Below are 19,205 nucleotides of genomic sequence, written 5' to 3'. Positions count from 1 at the left end.
CCTTGTTTTCTTAATGATCATCTATTTTTCCACAGTTCGCTCGGCAAGGTGCGATCTTTGGCCGGCCCGGCTGACCCGGACGGCCAGATAGCGCCTATCTCACAAGTGCAGTGGAATTTATAACAACATGAACACGTAGGGTTGCCAACTGCCCTTTCTTCGTTGAGGGTCATCGCTTCAGATCGTTTTATTCAAGTACCTATATGGTTTTTGTGCTTTTATGAAAACTGGTGTCGGCTACAACAAATTATACCTACCTACTTATAAAACAACATTATGAGGAGATCCGCAGAAGATCTAAAGTCACCGATATAGCTCAACGAGTTGCGAAGCTGAAGTGGGCGGGGCACATAGTTCGAAGAGCCGATGGACGTTGGGATCCCAAAATACTGGAATGGCGACCCCGCAGTGTTGGTCGTCACAAAGTGGACTGACGACATCAAGCGAGTCGCAGGGATTCGCTGGATGCAGGTGACTCAGTATCGTGATGTTTGGAAGTCCCTACAAAGGCCTATGTCCTGCAGTGGACGTCCATCGGCTGATATGATGATGCTGATGATGAGGATAAAACAACACTTTTCTTTAGAATGTCAGTTGCCCATCAGATTGTACTGGCTTCTCTAATTCGCTCAAGGGAAATTAATGTATATATGAGAGAGAGAGCTCTTTTTCTCTTTCTCTTCCGTTCCAAGGTTCCGTTCCAACCTATATACCTATAGGTACCTACTAGGTACCTACAGTAATTAAAAACTCCCGTAAATGAATTTGAACTGAAATAGCGTGGCGAAGAGTCACTGAATGTTAATCTTATTTATCACAGGTATCGTTAACTATCTACCCTTATTTAAGCGGTTTAATAAAATAAGGTATAAAATTCCTGTAATATTAACTGATAAATAAAAGCAGAACATCTCCCACCCCTATTTGAGTCTTATCACGCACGATGCACACAATATATCTATCTACCCTCGTACTTCGTACTGTAAGTTGGTTTCTGGTGTTTTTTATTTAAAGACAAACTTTTGATTACGAACTCACCTGATGTTGGGATGTCTGAGATGGAAGCGGGTTTACTTGGGAGAACAATAAGTTTACTTATTCTATCTATGCAAGCAGCTCAGTATCGTGATGTTTGGAAGTCCCTACAAAACGCCTGCGTCCTGCAGTGGACGTCCATCGGCTGAGATGATGATTCTATCTATACCTATACGTCTGTCGGTCTCTCGAGGCATATTTCCTATACTTATCTGAAATGAAATCAGCAGTAAGTTAGATCGCTTGGTGGTAGGGTGGCGTCAAGCTACAACAGACTACCACCAGACCTGAATTATCTATACTTCTATACTAATATTATAAAGCTGAAGAGTTTGTTTGTTTGTTTGATTGAACGCGCTAATATCAGGAACTACTGGTCCGATTTGAAAAATTCTTTCAGTGTTAGATAGCCCATTCATCGAGGAAGGCTATAGGTTATATATTATCCCCGTATTCCCATGGGAACGGGAACCACGTGGGTAAAACCGCGCGGTGTCAGCTAGTAAAATATAAAATCCTTAATTGACCCGAGCTAAGAATCGAACTCAAACAAATGTAAACTGGTGATAAGCATGCTTGTATGGAGCATACTTAATAGCACTTTTTAGCATGCTATTTTAGAGCATGTATAACAGTACCTTTATGGTTATGTACAGTTGAAGCGGCTAATTAGGTTGCAAAAGTATATAACTACCTACTGCGTATTATTGTATACTAAGTCCATGTTTACCAGACGTGTTGATAGTCAGATATATGTCGATAAAGCCGACGATATTAAGCAGATATAATCGATTGTTATATGATTGTTATGTTGTATGTATGTAGTTTACAAACTTTAATGCAATTTTCTCTTTAAGTAGGTGCATATTTTACAAACGCACTGTACTGCACAACTTTGTAATGGAAGACGCACTTTGCAGTCTACAAGATAATGTGTTACGGAACTAGCTGCATATTGTTTTGAACTCTTGACACCCTTCGCTACTTAATTGATAATTATGCAAACAGCGCCATTGCATACACACTGCGTTATATTAAACTTCGGGAAACTTCTATGCAAAGCTGTGTGTTGTAGTCTCATTTCACTTTGCTGAATATAAATTTGATTGATCAGACTATCATGCGTTAATGATTGAGTGGAAAGCCTAGAAAAACACAATAAGAACTTCCACCATTTTGTTTAACACATGAGCAGTCACACTGATTTGTTGGAAACAACAGATCAGTGTAACTGCTCATGTGTTTGGTTAGGTATACAGAAATAATATCACAATTTACAACTGGAATAAATTATTTATTACCATAATAATAATATTATTTTTAATCATAACATCGCAGACCACTTAATATTAATCCATACAATTAATAAAGAGTCTAAAAAATCATTCATCGGATGTACTCATGTAATGCCTACTTAGTAGTTACAACTTAAATCGTCCTCCGACCCCACGACCTTCACAGTGTTCGTCCGAGCGAGAGAACGGGTAGAGAGCGTGACTCCGAGGACAGCGTTAGAAAACTTCCACACACTCTTCAGGTACTCGAGCGTCTTAATAAATAACATCAAATGCCTCATGCATGTGCCACGGTGTCTCAGAGCGGCACGTTTGGAGGAGTCTTGCAGGGCTCTGGCGGCAGCGACCTCCTGTCCTCCGGCGATCGAGATTGGTAGTAAGCACAGTACGGCAAGGGATCCCAGAAAGCGAACAACGCTTCACGGGTGTCGAGCACCGTATTCAACAGCTTCCCAACGGTCGCCGTGTGCCCGCACCGCTTCGACCCTTGACACAAGTAAGGCAACGACACCCCAACACGCGCTCCGATCGCTACGATTCGGCTCACGTGCCCGTTCGTCGGACTGTCCTCGCGCACCAATCTGAACGATACATGCCCCGTCATAGCCCGCGAGGGTGTGAGACAGGATATGAATCTTTGCACCCAAATATCAGCTTCTTCGTCCCTCTGCGGCACCAGGCCTTTCCTCACCGGATCCACGCGACAGGTTACATTATTCACTGCTCGCGATTCTTTCAATGTCGTACAAGTCATCAACTTCTCTCCCTTGGGCTCCCTCACGATGACCCACGGTTTCTCGGCGCTTATCTCTCTCGGGAACCGAAATTGTGTCCTGTCTTCTGGCATCACGAATCGAAGGCGATCTCTGGCGCCCCGCGCGCCGGCGCTTGCGATAAAATGACGATATCCTTCCTTCGACGCTCCGCTTTCGTACCAAGCGCGAACGTCGTCCTCGCTGTTCACCACCCAGAAGTGCGGCGTCGGTAAGCCGGCGATGCGGCACACGCGCATCAGCTCCAACGGGTCGTCCAACGTCACCACATCACGTGCACACGGAACAAAACATTGACAACCGGCCACTTCTAAATAGGGCTTCGCTAAAGCGTCGTAATACGCCGGCGTAGTCGAGCTCACTGGGATGTAGAACACGGCGGACTCCCTTTCCGCTATTTCCTTCAAGGCGTAGGCGTAGGCCAGCGGTTCCGCCGGGTTCGGCCGCGGTATCGTGTAGAACTTGTGCACCGCCGCAGAGTACTTCAGCAAAGCGAACTGTCCCTCTATTTCGAAAGCGATAACTCTGGCACCGGCAGAGTGAAAGTTTCGAGCTAAATGCAACGCCTGCACGGAGCTCCCGCCGCTGATGAGGACCGTGCGGCGTTTGTCAGTGCTCCTGGAGATCGCGCTGCCGATCATCTTCAAGAATCCGATGGGGAACTGAACACATTTCCAAAAGATGAACAGAGACGCGGCGATCCACAGCGTGGGTAGAACGACTAGGATCTGCTTCCATGCGGGGTGAGCGATGAGTCCGAAGAGGAAGAAGGCGGGGCGGAGACACTGGCGAGGGAACCAGGTGGCGAGTTGCAGGAGGCGGTGCAGCGGCGGCGTGTGCTCGGGCGGGACGGCGCGCTCCTCGGGGATGAGCGAGAAGGTCGAGGAGAAGGATCTCCGCAGCGCAGTGAAGGGCGGCTGGTGCGGGCAGCGCTTGGCGCGCGGAGCCAGCGCCAGCTCTGTGGCGGAGCGCAGCAGGCGGTACTCGGGCGCGCAGGCCGGCATGGTGCGGCGTACTGGCGCGCGCGCACCTCTCCGCCGCATATAAACCGCTCCGTTATCTCGCTCGCCCGCGTACACTTCAAATCATCTTTGCACCCAATTAACTGTTGCGGGCTACCTACCCAGTAAAAAAAAATACCTACGTTTAATATAATGTAGTGATTAGTTAACTTTAACATTTAATAAAGACCTACCTAATTTTTAGGGTCAGTAGGTAGGTTCCGGCTAGTAAGGCGAATCAAAACGGCGGTAATTTACGCAGATACAATTAAAAAGAAAAGTGTCTCCGTGTTTGCACCGAAAAAAAATTTTTTATAGCTATTGGTTTTTCCAATTTAACCTTAGACCATTAATGGTCCAAGAATTTAACAGATTTACATTAAGAAAAATGTAATACAACACAAGGCTTATGTACCTACCTACAAACCTACTTCTACATGTTTGATGTTGTTGAGAAAAATAAACCTTGGCTGAGTTTGTTGTGGGCTCTTCTCGGACCAAGGCGCATTTGGAATCCTCGTAACTTTAATTTTAAGTTTTTGACTATTATTACCACCATTAGATTAAATATATGACATAATCCTGACATTTCAAAAGTGCTTGTTAACTAAGCCTAATTGAAATAAATGAGTTTTGAATTTTTGAAGTGTAGGCATCGGTGGTTTGGAATAACACCTGATGCTGATGCTGGGACTCTGATCAGCTTTTCAATTACGTTTACTGTCTTTCACAAATTATATTAACTGTTGATTCATACTTTTACGTAGCTTCTTACGTTTTATCTTGAAAGCTGCGTCCAGATAAAGGTATGGATTTAATAATAAAACAGTTCGAATTCAGACTACTTTTATTTTATTTTTAACATAATAAATGTAATAATATTATGATTTTTGAGTTATACAATAACAATCTTTATATTTACGAATATCATAATCAATAACAACATAACAGTTCATATGCCATCATACGTTACAGCCTTAGACCATTAATAACGGTCTAAGGTTACTGCAGATCACCTTCTGGCACATGCAAAACTATAACTAAGCTCAGTACAAAATATTTCAAAGTCACATGAAAAAATGCATGACTTAATTTAAAAAAAATAACTGTGAATATTTTCAAGTACAAGTTCTAATTTAATTTGATAATAATTATAGTACAAGATCAGACATAAGAAATGTATACCCTCATCTGTTATTTATTTGGTGAAATAAACGATAGAAAATATTCACATTGACATATAAATTCAAATTCAATGTAATAGTTGCCTGCTTTTACACTGCAACTGTGGGGTTGACAGTCAAAAACAGTTAAGTATTATTATATAAATACCCTCATTAATTATTTAGTCAATTAAATTAAAACTTAATCTAACTGCCTATTTTATTTATTAGATTGCCTATGGTTTATAAGATATGAAAAATGAGTCTGGCACTCTGGCCGCATTTTAATTAGGCAACCTATTTGCAATGTGTCACTGTGAATATTACCTATCATTTATTTCTTGTCACTAATAAATAACAGATGGGAGTATATATTTCTAATGCCAGATCTTATACTATTAATTACTATTGACTATGACAAGCAGGACGAAACACAACACGAGCCACTTATAGTAAGTACTTACATCAAGTGGCAGTGATTTTTCCTTTTTTCGATTATGTAACATTTCAACAAAGCGACGTTACGATAATATCAATCCATCCATTATGATTCCTATTCTTCGCACCGAATAAGGTTATGCTTAAGAGCCCCGGATATGTAAAAAAAGCTTTTTATCACTAGCACACGGTCCCGCATTTCTAGTTTCCGTTCCTGATAATTTACTCGTTGATAATGTAGCTTTCCATTGGTGAAAGAATTTTAAAAAACAGTTTTTTGGTTTAGGTCTGAAAGCGTAATAAACAAACTCACATTCGGATTTATATGATCATCATCATCCTCATAGCTGTTATCTTCTCAATTAGAAGATTGCATACATTTGGCGACTCATTATTGAATTAAAATTAATCGGTTAATTATAATTAGATATTAATAAAAACAATTGATGAATAAAAAAAAATTCACAGAATTTCGTTTTTTTTTTTGGTACCTACCTATTTTGATGTAGTTAATAGGGTTAACGTTATTTGGCCTTTATGAAACTTATCTATACCAATAGAAAGCCTAAAAAAAAGATTTACAAAGTTTCCATTTAAAAAAAAATATCATATTGTGCTGTACTTTTCTTGAAAATTGAAAATGACCGGGGGAGCAAGACCCCGCGCCTTACCTGGGCAAGGAGACCAAGCTTCGAGGCCCATACCCACACCCGGATTTATCATCTGGGAGGAGATGAAAAGCATTAGTGGCGCCCTCAATGCAGGTTTCATCTTTCTCAGGCTATCCTACTTACTATGAATATTATTTAAACACTAAATAAATAAAATGTCTACTACTTAAATGCAAATTACATGAATATTTACCAACATCAAAAATAGCAATTCAACTAACAGTATCAATTAATACTTTTCTGTTTATCATAAAACGTACGTTTTTGATAAAACAAAAATGCATAGACTAGGCAGTGCAAGCACACTACAGAAACACTAAGCAAAAATAGAGTAAACTGGCAACTGAGTTATATACCAGTAACTTTATATATTATAAATATAATATTTAACATACTTAATTATAGGGACGGTAGAGTGCAAGGAAAATCATCTCAGTATGAAAATATACGTCGAGAGGCGGTAAATTAAATATCATTTGGGACATTAGGGCCTAGTGGCAGTTTGATACGGTTACTATCGCGTTAAAGTAAACGCAAATTTCAAAGGTATTGAAACAGCGCCATCTAGTGGCACTACTGCACAACTGTTCCAATTCCATATAAATTCGAGTTTACGTCAACGCGATAGTAACAGTATGAAAATATTGAAAACCCCCACTAGGCAGACTGAAGCTGAATGTCTAGTGACTTGTGACAACTAACAAATTATATCCTGACATTCTGTAGAAAATATAAAAAAATCGTGTTTTATTTGGACAGTAAGAATCTATACCCTTAAAACCTGCTACCTCCCAATGCCAATAAATATTTGCCTACCATTATACATTAATAGGAGCATGAATTGAAAAACTTTCAGCTTTTAATAATAGTAATAATATGCTCCCGACCGACTTTTCGATCACGGCTAATCTCATGGTGAGATTAACCACGTACGCCAGAGATATTTTAGTGCACAAGTGTGTGCGCAAGCACAGGTGCACTCTCTCATCCCTCACTCTCGAAATCCGTTGGGACGGCAAACCGACACGACCGGTGAGAGATCAGGCGCAGGACCGACGGCTTTACGTGCTCTACGAGACACGGCGCTGTACTAACACCGCCAACTTCCCAACTCCAGGCTGTTATTAGGATTTTTTTTTTGTTGACCTGTCCCAGGATTTGAACCCTGGACCTCATTGTCTCTAGCTGAACCACGCGACCAATGAGGCAGTCTTCATCTTTTACACAATATAAAAAGGCCTGACTATAGCAGGCTTTTGTTCCATTAGTTCTACCCTCAATTATTATTTTTTTTTCACTAAGTTCTATTAATAAACTATGCAGGGTAGAATTACTTCAATTGTTTGCCATTGGTGGCATTCTAGTTGGATTTAAATTTACAATAATAATTTATAATTTTCAAACAAAATCTACACATTTATGGTTTTCCTTACTTCTACCCTTCATAAATAACATATCCCTAAAAAAAATATTGGAGTATTCTACCTTTCAATTATACATTTTTCATAATTTACTAATCTCATAAGCTGTGCGTTATAATAAACAAGAATCATCAGCGAAACCATTACCATTTCCATTATTAATTTAAATTTATGAACCTTATTTAAAAAATAGCATGGGCACAGTGACAGTTCGTTTCACTCTTGAAAGTTTTCCGCGATTCACGATAATAGTACGTATTATGAACGTCATAAGACAATTGTCACCGTACCCATGCTATCTGAAAAACACTAAGCCGCATACTCTTGTAATCCAAGAAAATACTGTATTTAAATTTTTTTATTTTCACAATAATATGTCATAAAACTTCATTTTAATTTTTGATCTTAGTACTTGGAATCACTAATCAATGTTAGGCTAAGTATGACCAAACTAAATTTATTGAGGAACTATAAAGTTTAAAACTAATAAATTAATTAATATAAGTAAATTTAATAATATATTGCTATTAAAATTTACAAAACACTTATAGCATTATTTTACATTGATATAAAGTAATTGGTTAATGTACTCGTATGCTTGTAAATGCAACAGCATCATAGAAATCTAAACATAATTTTTCAATTTTTTACAAATTAAAATGACATTTTATTGCACACATATAAATATACTTGTATGTTTTGTTCATTATTAATTGATTTATACACATGTGATATGTCTTTTTAATTAACTCACAATTTGGCTTGAAATATCAATAATTTGGCATAAAGTTACATCAAATAATTTTATATTACTAAAGAGTACAATTATAATGTATTGAAAAAATAATAAAAAAATATTTTACTCTTTCCCGTGAAAACCTGACTGTGTTGTTAGTTAAAATACCCTCCAAGTTTGTTACCTTCATAGCATCTCAAATACCTTGACATTATTCACTTAAAAGGGAATGCCCATCCTGGCCCAGGCCAACTCTTACCACCTGGCAATTTACTTATATGTATAAAAAATCTTGATAAGTCTGCTACAACATTTTATGTAATTTTTTTTTGAAGACTTATGATTGGTTTGTTTGTTTGTTTTCTTGTTTGTTAATTAAGCTTGTTGGAAACAGAAAATAATAACACAAAAAAATATATACAGCTTCAAATGTTACTTTGCCGCTTTGGTACACTGGCAATTTATATGGGGGTATGCCTGGTTGTTTTTTTTTTTTTTTTTATTGTTTACAAGTTAGCCCTTGACTACAATCTCACCTGATGGTAAGTGATGATGTAGTCTTAGATGGAAGCGGGCTAACTTGTAAGGAGGAGGATGAAAATCCACACCCCTTTCGGTTTCTACACGGCATCATACCGGAACGCTAAATCGCTTGGCGGTACATCTTTGCCGGTAGGGTGGTAACTAGCTACGAGGCATACAGATTTGTCACAATTTCATGATAATAGCAAAAAAAATATTGTTATTCATTGCACTTCACAAACTTTTGCTAAGTAACATTTTAATCAATAATTACAAATTGTTTTATTGTATGATATATAGACATTTACTGTAATAATAAATATGTAATAAATGCTGTTTTCACAATAAATACAATAGTAAAACACTGACCTCTATGTTTTTAGTTTTGATTTAAATAAGTAAAGAACATGTTATAAAACTTTTGTAAGATTTATATTATAACAAATCCTCCTTTCTAAGAATAACATTACACATTTGTTTACATTCAACATGTTAAATGTTTCACATGGATGCATTCATCAGAAAAAATATAGAACATTGCAGCTGTTTACTAGTGTACATCCAAACACTTTACAAAAAGATTACCAAAAATAATTTTACCATAACTACAACATTAACAGTTTTGTTTTTTTTTTGTCTTACTTTCATCTTTCTACTAAACAAGATACATTTCTGCCACTATGTTATGCTCTTCGCATAAGGGCTTTATATTCAATAACAAGCATCTAAAATCCTTTAAACATTTTAAATCATCTAGACAATAAATGGTAAGTCAGTTTCTTTTATATCAATGGAACCATTCTTACACACTATATTTAACTCATGTTGTGGATCCTTTTCATAGCGAAACCTCTTTGAAGTGGAGTCATCCATAAACCTTCCCAGTTTCAGTATGCTCTCCACTACTTTAATCTTTTCCGCTATCAAGTTAGTGGTTGGCAAGTTCTTAACTATGTCAGGCATCAGCAGTTCTACTGCTCCCTTCTCGTGAATAAAAATACTGCTTTTGTCTGTCAATTGTGACACATGCATAAATACATCACCGCTTTTGAGTGACGCTTCCAAATTGCCAGAGAACCCTGTCATACGTAAGTTACCTTTTTGTATGACGTCGATTTTTACAGATCTGTGCATATGATCCAACTTTATGTTGCCCATTAGAGTTGTGAAATGTGAGTTGTCGCTATAACATGACTTCACAGAAATGTGTCCACCGTGTGAGACAACAATGAAGTTATTTGCCATTATGTTATTACACTTAATACCTCCATTCATGCCTGTTTTCAGTTCTATGTTGCTAGCTTGCAATCTACCCACTGTTTCTACATTACCTGACGCTGTCTCCACTTTAATGTTATCTGCCTTCAAGTCACCGACTTTTACAGCCCCTTTTTGGGTTTTTATTACAAATTCTTCGGCTTCTAAATTGCCTAAATGCACTGACGCTTCGTCCGTAGTTGTGACCTGTACTTTGAGTTTATATGGAACCTGTATTAGGCATACGTCGTTAATATCGGGCGTAGTGTTTTTATTGAGTAGTTCTAGACGTTTCGAAGTTTGTTTCAATTGGAAATCATTAGTGTCTTTACCTTGACTATACAGAGTCATAGTTAATTTGTTGTGCGCCGTCAAATCGTTCACATCGATTGGTTGCACTTTAACATGGATGGGGCTTTCGATGAATATACTCGTATTGTTATCTATGGTCTTCTCCACTGTCCTCACCAGGTTCAGCTTTTTTATATCGGGAAGACTGGTAAAATCAACTACTGTTAACCTCAAAATCTTCAGACACTTATGTAAGACCCGCTGCCTCCCGAACGAGAACATCTTGACGGTTTCTACCACTAAGATGTTTATTAACACATTGCTCGCTTAAAATTTAATCAATATTCGACGTACATAAAATAATTTAAAGTCTTATTATTACTCTGGTTGACATTTTTATTTTTTCACAGACCACAGAAAACCAATGACCAAAAGTCAAAACACAAACGTCAAATGAAGCGGATAGGTTATATAGTTAAATAGATAAAAATTATCTATGGGCTAAGTAACAATAGCACAATAGCAAATAGCCTTTGACTATTTAGAGTTTAGACTATGGACCTGTTTCGCACCCAAATTCACCAGCAAAAATGTCTGTCGTTTTTTGAGGAGGACGGGGTAAACTCACACATTGAAAATATTTAACACTACAAATTTGACCCGCAATACTCGCGTAATTTTTACACAGACTAACTAATAGACTATCCACTGATTAAATACATAGAATATACGATTACTGATCAGTCTTTTGCTGTTCCGTCAAAAGAATCGAAATTTCTTTTTTAGAAATTGTTTTTATCACCGTATTAGATCATTGATTTTTGATCTTTGCCAGAGGGGTAACGGTTAGCGAGGCAGGTCCTTTATTTAAATGGTCTAAGCGCCTGAGTAAATATGTTCCTTGCCTTTTCTTTTTTAGTTTTATCTGTGGTGGTAAAACAAGTTATCTGTGGATCTGAAAATGCCAGGAAGTGCGTTTTCCGCTTGAAATTTTCGGTGTTGAAAAATGAAAATTGTTTTTCCGAGTGTTTTGTATTATAAATAAAACATTTTCGTTTGATTATCGGTACAATCTGAGTGCAATGAGCAGTGAGATAAATTAATCGGTCTAATCCACCCATGTCCTACCAACATCCTAAAACCATGTTGCACATAATGAACATGAGCCCTCCAACAAGGGAAACATTCTATCGAATCAAACCAGTATGCGAGCTGGTGATGCAGGACCCGTCTCCAGAGCACCTGGCGACTTTCGGTAACGTAGTGGACGAGCTCAAGATAGATACGGTGCAAGAATTGCAGCAATATTTGCTTTTCCCATTCACAAATCACTTGCAATATCAGGGTTCTAAGTAAGTTTGATTTATTGATTTTTGTAAATTATTTATTTGTGACCTGCATCTTGCGATTGAAGGATGTTTGTAAAAAAGCGTAATTATTTCAGCTCTTTTACTGTTACTGTACTGTACAAATGCACATTTTAAGTTGTAAAACTATAAAACTTTATACAATTACTATTGTTATGTTTAATTCTTTGTACATATTTATAGTGAAGATGCACACCACGCCCAAACAGGTTGGCTTTATGCTTTTTTAGTTCAACAAACATGTTATAATACTATTAATCCAGATTATCTGTATTTATGATGCCCCCTTAGAACTACCTGTTGCTTTTGCGAGTCTATGGTTCATCAGTTCTTCACATACTCTATTCATGATTATTATTTAATATTATTCTTACATATTGGAATTAATTATTAGCAAACATCATAATTATGCCTACTTGTGGTGTAAAGACATAGAGTTTAGACCAATAAACAACTACACTGATTTCATGCGAGTTGGTGGTCATAGGATAATAATGTAATTATCACTACAGGATGTATTGTATGATTTCCCATAATTTTAAGGTGTTGACGAGACCACTCATAGGAACTGAACTGCATTACTAATATTTTATTAATAAAAAAAAAACTTTTTATGTTTTCATACAAAATTCTGACTAATGCATGCCTTTATGTAAAAAAAGCTACCACATTGCACTTTAAATACTTTAAACAACACAATAGGATTCCTGCGAGTCAATTAATTCAAAGTGAAACATGCCACACTTTTAGGCACTAAAAATAATTATGTTAGAAGAAAAAAGAGGTAGATAAGTAGGTATGGACTGCAAGTGGCACATTTAAACTATGCTAATTAGCAAACCTGAGCACACCGCACTGCCATTGTGCCCTTGACAACATCGCTGAAATAATTTTTGTGTGCCAGTTGTAAACATTGAATGTGGTTAGGTAACCTATCTACCTCTTTTTTCTTCTAACATCATTGACTACAAACTTTTTCTGCTAACAGTACTCGATTTCTGTAAAATATAAAGATGCTCTCTGAGTGTAACATAACCATTTATCAAATTCCATGCTACTGAGAACTTCTTGGTAGAAAAATAATTAATATTGGCTACCTGTAAACATAAAAGCTGATAAACTTTATTTTAACCAAATCAAAAATTGTACTATACTTCAGATAAAGTATGCATCATACTTCAAGTCTGTTCTGAATACAAGGCATATATCGGCATATGAATAATATCTGCACAGTTATGTGTGTTGCAATATCAGAATGGACTAGAAGTTTGAACACACTTTACAATTTATAGTCTTGAATGTTTTTCATACAACATTGCCTAGTTTTTGTATACCTGTGCAATGTCAGTATTGACACTATTTTGTCTTGTTACTAATTGAAATAAAATTTTGTTTTGTTAGCAAAACAGTTCACAACTTTGTGATTCAATATAAAGGTGGCACATATTTTAAATATAGCTGGCCTATTTGCTGAATCCATGTCCTCTGAAATACACTAGTCTTTCATGCAATAAAGCTTGTTTGACATCATTATGTTTTATTTTGTAACTTTATTGTGTGATCTGAAAATATTACCTTGTATATTGTAAATGTTGATTTATTTGTGTTTGGCCATTGTTTCAGAAATAAATCATTTATTTATAACATCAGTGGAATATTAAGTATATTTAATTTTTTTCTAGATAGCAAGATATTTTTCTACTTAGTATATACTACTTAGTAACTCTTCTAGATTAGTTAATTTGTTAATCTTCTAGATTAATAGATTAATATTATAATTAATTATAACTATGGTATTTAACCGAAATAAAAAGTTATTTATTTATTTATATTAAATTTATGATTTTAAAACCTCAATATTTAATAGAGGATTTAAATCTCAGAAAAATCAAGTTCAACCATTATCCATAGCACTATAGACAATTTTAATAATTTTACATTTACATCAAGGGCTGGCTGCATATACACAATTAGAAAAAAAAATTTGGGTGTTACCAAAATACAGTGAATAGCATAGCATACCATAGCATTGACTCTATTACAAACTAGTACAAAATTTTACTTCTACCTGTGCCATTGACCTCTTATAATAAAAGGACGCACAATCGTGTAGAAAATTTCACTTAAAAACTGGCCAATTTTGGTTTGACTGTTTTAGATTTATTGGTTAAGAAAATTATACCTAAAGGCTTTTAAATATAGTCCAATATTCAATAAAATCTTAAATTCCGAGCAAATTCCACCTTAAGGGTTGAGTTTAAGGTTGAATTGAGTGCCAAGAAGTTGTGTTTAGCACTCATTGAGTGGGGATGTTTTTTCGTCGCTGATTGTGCATCCACTTTTTAATGGGAGATCGAAGACCTGTGCAAATGACCTCTATTAAGGTTCAACTTGTTTGCTGGAGTCTATACATTGAATGATTAGCGACTGAGAATGTTTATTACAGAAAGACATTTGAACTCCACCTGCGCATGTTGGAGGCAATGAAGGAAGTGCTGCTCAGGGTGAAGGTCTGCCACTTCAGGGTGTGCGAGAGGTTGCTAGACTTGCTCCTCAAAATGATATTCGACAAAAATCGGCCAGGAATGAGTAAGCTGTAATCATTATTTTTGACCAATAATACTAGAATATTTCTGATGGTTGGGTTATATCTGAAACATTCTACAAGCTCCTTTTTAAAATCAACTATGGATACAACAACTACTACACTAGCAGACGCCCGCGACGTCGTCCGCCATTAGACCTCTATAATCCATCCCTACCGCAAAATCTGTTTTTAGTGGATACCAACTAACTATAAACTACCTCCCTGCCAAATTTCAGCTTTGTACATTAAGCGGTTTCCGATATTTCGTGATGAATGATATTTCGCATTTATATCTTTCTCTACTCTATTCTCGATAATTTCCATACAAATTTTCAACCCCTATTTCATTCCCTTCTCTTTTTGTTTTAGGGACAAAAAGTAGCATATGTTCTATTCCAAGGTTATATTTATCATAATACCAAAACTCATTTTGTTTGATTCAACAGTTTAACCGTAAAAGCTAACAGACAGACAGACTTACTTTCGCGTTTATTAGTACAGATATGATACTTAAGCAAACTACTGTACCATTGAGGTAGCCACACACTATTAAAACCCTAAAATCTATTTCTAGTTGCTGACGTACCAGAGGAGCTAAAACTTTGTGTGATACAATGTTTATCAACACTCATGCTCAATGTGGACCACGAGACGAGGCTCAAAATGTTGCAGGCCAATGTCCCTTTGCTGGCACAAGCTATATTTGTTTCAGTACATTTGGCCAAGTTAGAGAAGCTTAGAGCTTTAAGGTATGTTTGATAGAACCTTTACCCTATTCTAGTTAGTGTATAACTAAGATATTGTTGCTTAATATCATGTGAGCTCAAAGTCAAGAGTTGAAAGCAAAGACGCTTCCCACTGTCTGTATGCTTAGATCTTTTAAAAGTACGCAACAGATTCTAATGCAGCTTAAATTTTTTTAAGAGTATATTTGCCATATCTTGTCATACTCACTCCTAATAGTCTTTCCCAACTAGTTGCAGGGGAATATTTGCCATATATAAAAAAAAGATATGGCAAATATTCTTTAAAAAAAAAATTAAAAAGCAGTCCATTTACCTATTTGATATCTGCTTTGCTTAAAATAGTCTGTAGATCCTGGGCCTGTAGTCGATTCTCTTTCTACGATCGCAAATGCTTCCAAAATTCAAAAACGTATAGGAATGTCATTTGCTATTGACAGGTTACGTGATCAAGTTGTCGATTGGATCTATCATTCCCATATATTTTTCTAGTTTTCGAAGCGTTAGCGTTTATAGAAAAAGAATCGACGTACCACTTGGATACAGGACAGGTCCCGAAACCAAGAAACCAGAAAAGCTGGCAGCTCAGCTCCTATACCAGGGTATAGGAGCTGAGCTGCCAGCTTTTCTGGTTTCTATTGAAATATTGATAAAACTTTTCAGATTAGCAGCACTGAACTGCCTAGCGGTGCTCACAGTGACACACCCCGAGCTAACAGATGGTGTTGGTCACATAACTGACCCTGCACTAGAGGAGGTGGTGGTGAGCATGATGGCCTGCATTCTGCCGGGGGTGCTTGCTGCTCTGCAGGACGTGGCCATGTGTACTGACAACCCAGGGCATGCTGTTGTTGCGGTGAGTCTCTGCATTCCAAGTTAAATGAGCCTCAATAGCTCAACGATACAGAGGTCAGACTCATCACTGAGCGATGGTGATTCGATTCCTGCTCCGTTGGACTATTGTCATACCCACTCCTAAGACAGTCTTCTCAACTAAATGGAATAGAAATATTGGTCATATTTAAATGATACGGCAAATATTTAAAAAAAAATGCATTAGATCTGTTGCATACTTTAAAAAGATCAAAGCATACAGACAGTGGGAAGCAACTTTGATTTATACTTTGTTTGATGTATGTGCACTGAGCAAATTAAGCTATTTAAATGAACTACTTATGTAAGAAGCTAAAGCTATAACCAAAGAACCTACACCAAATGATCCACGCACAACATCCAATTACGGCCAAGCATGAGAAGTATGGAGCTTGCAAATTACTACATAATGCAATAAATATGCTGTATACTTATTATTTAAAAAAAAACATAATAACAAAGTCACTGACAGCTCCGCGAGTCGCGAAGCTGAAGTGGTAATAGTCAAGCCTCATAATTCGAAAAGCCGATGGACATTGGGGTCCATGGTGCTGGAATGGCGACCCCGCATCGGCAAGCGCAGTGTTGGTCAACCCCCCACTAGGTGGACAAGGACGACAAGCGGGTTGCAGGGAGCCGCGGGATGCTGGCGGCTCGAGACTGTTCGGAAGTCAATACATGGGGCCTATGTCCAGTGCATGGACGTCCATCGGCTGATAATGATTATACTGATACATGGTGATGGTGCAGCTTAATGTGCCGTTTAAAAGCAACACCGTGTTACTTATTTTAGCAGACTCAAAGGTGATTACAAAAATAAGAAAACTAATGTCGAACAGAGGTTATGATTCACATTTGACAGGATAACTTAATTAACAAATCAAACTGTAACCAAAATAAGACCCTAGAATGGCAGAGAATGACCTTGAGTGAAGTCACGCACTTGAGGACGTTGTGTAGGGTTAAAGGATCCTTTGACTGTTAACAAACACTCCCCATTTCCACTCAAGTCACTCTCCCCGCCTATCCCAAGTAACCAAAAAGAATTACGCAACAAGAGATGTGGACGGCTCGAACGCCACGAGCACACTGAAGCCGTCCGTACCGCAAGTCGTTGCAACGCGGCGATAAAACTTATAGTGAGATCATTATAGGGCCGGGGAAGTTGTTGAGGTATACCCCTTACGTTGCAGGCAGCCCTGAGCGCCACGCACCGCGTGATGTGCACCATCATGAACAACAGGCAAGTGCAACAACAAGACGGAGTCAAAGTCACGGACTTCCTCAAACTGTTGACGCAGAAGAGCAAAGAGCTGAAAGATGTAAGCACGACGGGTAAATGATCTTAGAGCATTTTATTATAGCTGTTACTTGATGTTTGTGGAATAGAGGTTATAGCTCATTGGACCCACCGGGCGCCTGATCAGGGGCTTTACTACGGACTCTTCAATCCGTAGCAATTTCGTAGTATTTCGACCTTTCGAAACCTGAGGGAGATTTAAGCTTATCGCAGGATTGTTTCGTATAGCGATTTTGGACGTAATTGACCATTGCATTCGCTTAATTCGCAACACCACTTACTTAGTTAACGTTACTTACGCCATTAAATAAGATAGATATCATAATGGCTTTGCAAAAAGTTGTGGTAAACCCTACCGTAGGACCGCTTCACATGTTTTTTTATAGCATGGGTACGGTGACAGTCGCTTGTATGACGTTCATAATACTATTATCGTGAATTGCGGCAAACTTTCAAGAGTAAAACTGAACTGTCACCTGCACCATCCTACGTGAAACGAACTGTAGTGGTTCGAATTTTTCAACCGACAATTATAATAAAGTTAACTAGTTATAATAAAGTTAACTAGTTATAATAAAGTATTATTAGTAGGTATAATAAAGTATTAATACTTTCAGATTGGTCCCATTTCATTTTCATGAAAATCGGTTTAGTAATTTTGATTTAAAATCAAAATAACTAAAATACGTCTTTGAAGTCGGATCCATTTTTATGTAAAAAGGATTATTATGGAGAATTATGCGCTCCAGAGCGCCTCGCTAGCGGGTTCATTACGCGAGTGTAGCACTCGATAATCACCATGTGCATGTGGTACAGGACTCGAACGGAGGACGATTAATCAGCAGACGGCGACATTTACTAGTTAAAAATGCAACGTTTATTCGGAAACCACCTGAACACCTAACATGCGCGCGATGTATTTCGTGAAGTCAAATCTACCAATAGCGCCGAACCGGAAATATCAAATGCAACGAAATCGGTTTGTCCTTACAAAATAATGTCTTGGGTCGCATGTTAGGCCTACTAACGTTCACTGGTTGGCACGCGGTAAACAATTGATGAGGATGTGTCGTGAAGGAGCGGACACCGAGTGATGATGATCAGGCGCCGGTTGGTTCCAATGAGCTATGACCTTAAGTTAGTGTAATTATTGTAAATTATGAAACTGTTGCTACTATCCTACGGGGTTTTTTAACTTTTTATAACCAAGTTACGCGTTTCTCCAGTTTCATACCCAAACATACTCCAATACACTACTTGCGATGTTGATTGAGGTTAATCGAATACGATAGTGATAAACTTCGCTTTGTCTCGCTCAACTTCCAATTATTGTCGGCGTTAGTCTATAATCTATGTAAGCAATTGCTTAGGACATTTCGTTTAGAGGCACCAGATACGCCCGAGAAATAAATCCAGCACACAAAAGCTCAAGCAGTTTTGTAGTTTACTCAAAGACACATAGACCTTAAGATAGATAGAAGAAGATAGGGAAAGATTGCTTAAAGCATCAAATTTTCTTAATCCGATACTTGGCTGTCGGTTTTTGGCTACTTAATTAAAGAACTCGAAGCGATCTGAGGTTCGAACAGGAAGCGCCTCGCTACACTACTCGGCTTACTTCAGGACTTCGTTGAAGCGAGTAGTGTATTTGAGGCTTTATCTAATGTTATCTATATCTAATAGTTGTAAATATGTAAATAATTGTTTATTTCGATTAATAAGAATTCAATTT

General features: G+C 37.6%; 3 protein-coding genes across 4 annotated transcripts in view; 1 reads left to right on the top strand and 2 right to left on the bottom strand.

Annotated features, from left to right (window-relative positions):
- Window positions 1–2,308: 2,308 nt before the first annotated feature.
- On the bottom strand, window positions 2,309–4,129 carry LOC112051525 (uncharacterized). The gene has a single exon (XM_024090212.2). It carries the CDS (start codon window positions 4,105–4,107, stop codon window positions 2,629–2,631), a length of 1,479 nt encoding a protein of 492 aa, XP_023945980.1. The 5' UTR covers window positions 4,108–4,129; the 3' UTR covers window positions 2,309–2,628.
- An 804-nt stretch (window positions 4,130–4,933) lies between these two features.
- On the bottom strand, window positions 4,934–11,043 carry LOC112051524 (uncharacterized). Its single transcript, XM_052883789.1, has one exon. The coding sequence runs from the start codon at window positions 10,883–10,885 to the stop codon at window positions 9,809–9,811; it is 1,077 nt and encodes a 358-aa protein (XP_052739749.1). The 5' UTR covers window positions 10,886–11,043; the 3' UTR covers window positions 4,934–9,808.
- A 495-nt stretch (window positions 11,044–11,538) lies between these two features.
- LOC112051526 (TELO2-interacting protein 1 homolog) overlaps window positions 11,539–19,205 on the top strand; it is a 28,131-nt gene continuing 20,464 nt past the window's right edge. For both annotated transcript variants that reach the window (XM_052883801.1, XM_052883800.1), the window contains exons 1-5: window positions 11,539–11,955; window positions 14,417–14,559; window positions 15,132–15,306; window positions 15,964–16,156; window positions 17,367–17,508. In XM_052883801.1, the coding sequence (XP_052739761.1) occupies window positions 11,723–11,955; window positions 14,417–14,559; window positions 15,132–15,306; window positions 15,964–16,156; window positions 17,367–17,508 (886 nt within the window). In that variant the 5' untranslated portion in view covers window positions 11,539–11,722. The remainder of the gene's footprint in view (window positions 11,956–14,416; window positions 14,560–15,131; window positions 15,307–15,963; window positions 16,157–17,366; window positions 17,509–19,205) is intronic.

This window comes from Bicyclus anynana, chromosome 10, assembly GCF_947172395.1.
Source record: "Bicyclus anynana chromosome 10, ilBicAnyn1.1, whole genome shotgun sequence".
NCBI classification, from domain to species: domain Eukaryota; kingdom Metazoa; phylum Arthropoda; class Insecta; order Lepidoptera; family Nymphalidae; genus Bicyclus; species Bicyclus anynana.
Note: the sequence above shows the minus strand (reverse complement) of the source record. Positions and strands in the feature narration are given on the sequence as shown.

Excerpts from the sequence above, each read along its gene's own strand:
- LOC112051525 (XM_024090212.2), bottom strand. The coding sequence starts at position 4,107 with ATGCCGGCCTGCGCGCCCGAGTACCGCCTGCTGCGCTCCGCCACAGAG.
- LOC112051524 (XM_052883789.1), bottom strand. The coding sequence starts at position 10,885 with ATGTTCTCGTTCGGGAGGCAGCGGGTCTTACATAAGTGTCTGAAGATT.